Source organism: Penaeus vannamei, chromosome 20 (assembly GCF_042767895.1).
Source record: "Penaeus vannamei isolate JL-2024 chromosome 20, ASM4276789v1, whole genome shotgun sequence".
NCBI lineage: Eukaryota > Metazoa > Arthropoda > Malacostraca > Decapoda > Penaeidae > Penaeus > Penaeus vannamei.
The window spans coordinates 24,365,740-24,367,917 of NC_091568.1; the positions used below are offsets into that span (position 1 = coordinate 24,365,740).

Consider the following 2,178-nt stretch of genomic DNA (forward strand, 5'->3'; position numbering starts at 1 on the left):
AAGGTGCGACTGGGATTTTAAGGGGTAGGTAAGAAAAAAAAAAAGAAGGGGAAGGTGAAGGGAGTGCCAGTGTTGATGAGTATGAGTATTGGAATTGTAATTTTCAGTGCAACGTGTATGGACATACAATGCCTATTGTAGGCCTATTGAAGATAATTATGAATTTTCCGTTATTCACGCCACTGATTTTATACTTTCTATTAAATAAGTTACACGTGCAAGAACACGTAGGGACACGTAGATGTGCTTGGCATAAACGCGCGCTCAAGCATTCATAGAAGTATTATACTAATCAACGGGCCACGTGGCTTGAAAACTTATTTAAGGTAATTAGTAAGATATGGTATAAAAACAATCAAAATAAAATGATATGAGGCATATGGACATTACAGGCGATATTACCAAAATGTCTTCTGCTGCCAATAATCCTAAGAATATCTTACGAACTATATATGAAAAGAAATAACAGAAGGCTTACTAAACTTGTCACCCCCTTCCCCAAAAAGGAAAACAAGAATTTATTTCTATTTCATTTCAAAGAATCAGGCGTTTTTCCATTGGCTCTCACACGTCGAGCCTCGATATCCTTCCGATTTGCACGTGGTTCCCGCGCAACGGGCCTGCACATACTGCCAACCTGTGTGGAAGATTTTGAAGCCTCCTTTTGGACGGAAAAGCGGGGGCTGGATAGGGAAAGAAAGGAAAGGAAGGGGCAAGGGGGGTGATGGGGAAAACATTCTTCCCACACTCGCGGATCGGTTTACGTGCCCCTTCCCCTACCAAATTCCTCGACCAGCGCCGACAACACGATTTTACTCTCGGCTCCCGGTACGAGGCCGGACGCGGCGGGAGTGGCATGCATTCGGCATAAAACATCCGGTCGGGAAAGACACGTCACACCGGCTCCGAGTGGGTGTCACGCTCTTTGCGTTTGTTTGCGATGGCTTGCGAGATTTTATTTTGGCTGTGCTGCGCGGTGCGACGCGCCAAGAGACTAGTTGCTGTGGAACTGTGAAGAGAAATGTGCCTCGGACAATGCTCAGGATTGGATAAGAAGCGAATGATTGCTGTTATTTTCAGTGACACGCTCGTTCTCTGATGTCATATCATATTGAACCTCTCTGATATTTTATCAAGTTGTCGCGGACCTTTCCGGAAGGCGAGAGTAATATAGTACCTCGAATGATTTAAAACCTTATGGACGTAAACATTATCTGAATCCTTTCATAGAGAGCGAAATGCCATTACGTAATGCAGCCAATGCCGTTATCGTGCAGATAAAAGCCGGAGTCTATCTAAAGCTTTCTTCTGTCTTTTTAACGCACATTCGAGCGCGTGGCACAACCGCTGCGACGGAAGCACCATGCAGAGTCCCCATTGCACTATGCTAGTCTGCAACAACCGGGGAGTGGGGGTATAGCGGTATCAGCGGCAGTTTCATGTGGCGGCGGCAGCGGTATCGGGGGTTGGGAGAGAAATGAGGGCAGTACACCAACCGCTGCTGCTGCCGCTGCTGCCAGGCATAAGTCCTGCCGCCGTCACTCGGGTTCCTCCTCCTCCTGCTCTTTGCTTACCTTGCGGATTTGGGGACTTCGGGGAACGTCGTCTGGCTGAGGGTGTTGAGCTCCTGCACCGTCTTCATGGCTTGCGGCTCGGCGGAGATGCCCTGGGCTCGGGTCTTCCTGGCCTGCATTTTGCCTCCTCCCGCCGAAGCGCCCGTCGCGTACGGCATAACACTCTGGAATTTATCCAGTTGCGACCTGAGCTCCACAATCTCGTCATCGCGAACTTTGAGCTTGGCTTCCAAGTGACGAATAATGTCGTCCTTCTTACAAAGGAGCTCTTGCAATTCTAATGAACCCATTTTCTGAATACACTCATCGGCATCTCTCATGAATTGCGGCATTGCACAGCACGCTCCACCATCACAGTTGTCAAACACCAACTAACCGCACACGAGGTGTCAGACCTGTTCAAGACGCCGATCTGCCAGAGGTCCCAGCGCGCTCCCGCCGTCAGCTGACCATTTAACCCGCCCTTTTTCCCTGTTTTCTCTTTCCTCCTTCACCAAACACGAACAAACACCAACCACGGCCAAAACATCAAAAATAACCTTCCTTTCGGATATAAAATCGACTTCCAACATCGAAGGAAACACTTGTTTTTGTAATTTAGAGA

General features: G+C 48.1%; 1 protein-coding gene across 1 annotated transcript in view; it reads right to left on the minus strand.

Moving 5' to 3' along the window:
* Window positions 1-1,958, minus strand: part of LOC138865297 (cGMP-dependent protein kinase 1-like) — a 60,147-nt gene extending 58,189 nt beyond the window's left edge. The window contains exon 1 of the mRNA XM_070135585.1: window positions 1,575-1,958. Coding sequence (XP_069991686.1) covers window positions 1,575-1,906 — 332 coding nt within the window. The 5' untranslated portion in view covers window positions 1,907-1,958. The remainder of the gene's footprint in view (window positions 1-1,574) is intronic.
* Between the last annotated feature and the right edge of the window lie 220 nt (window positions 1,959-2,178).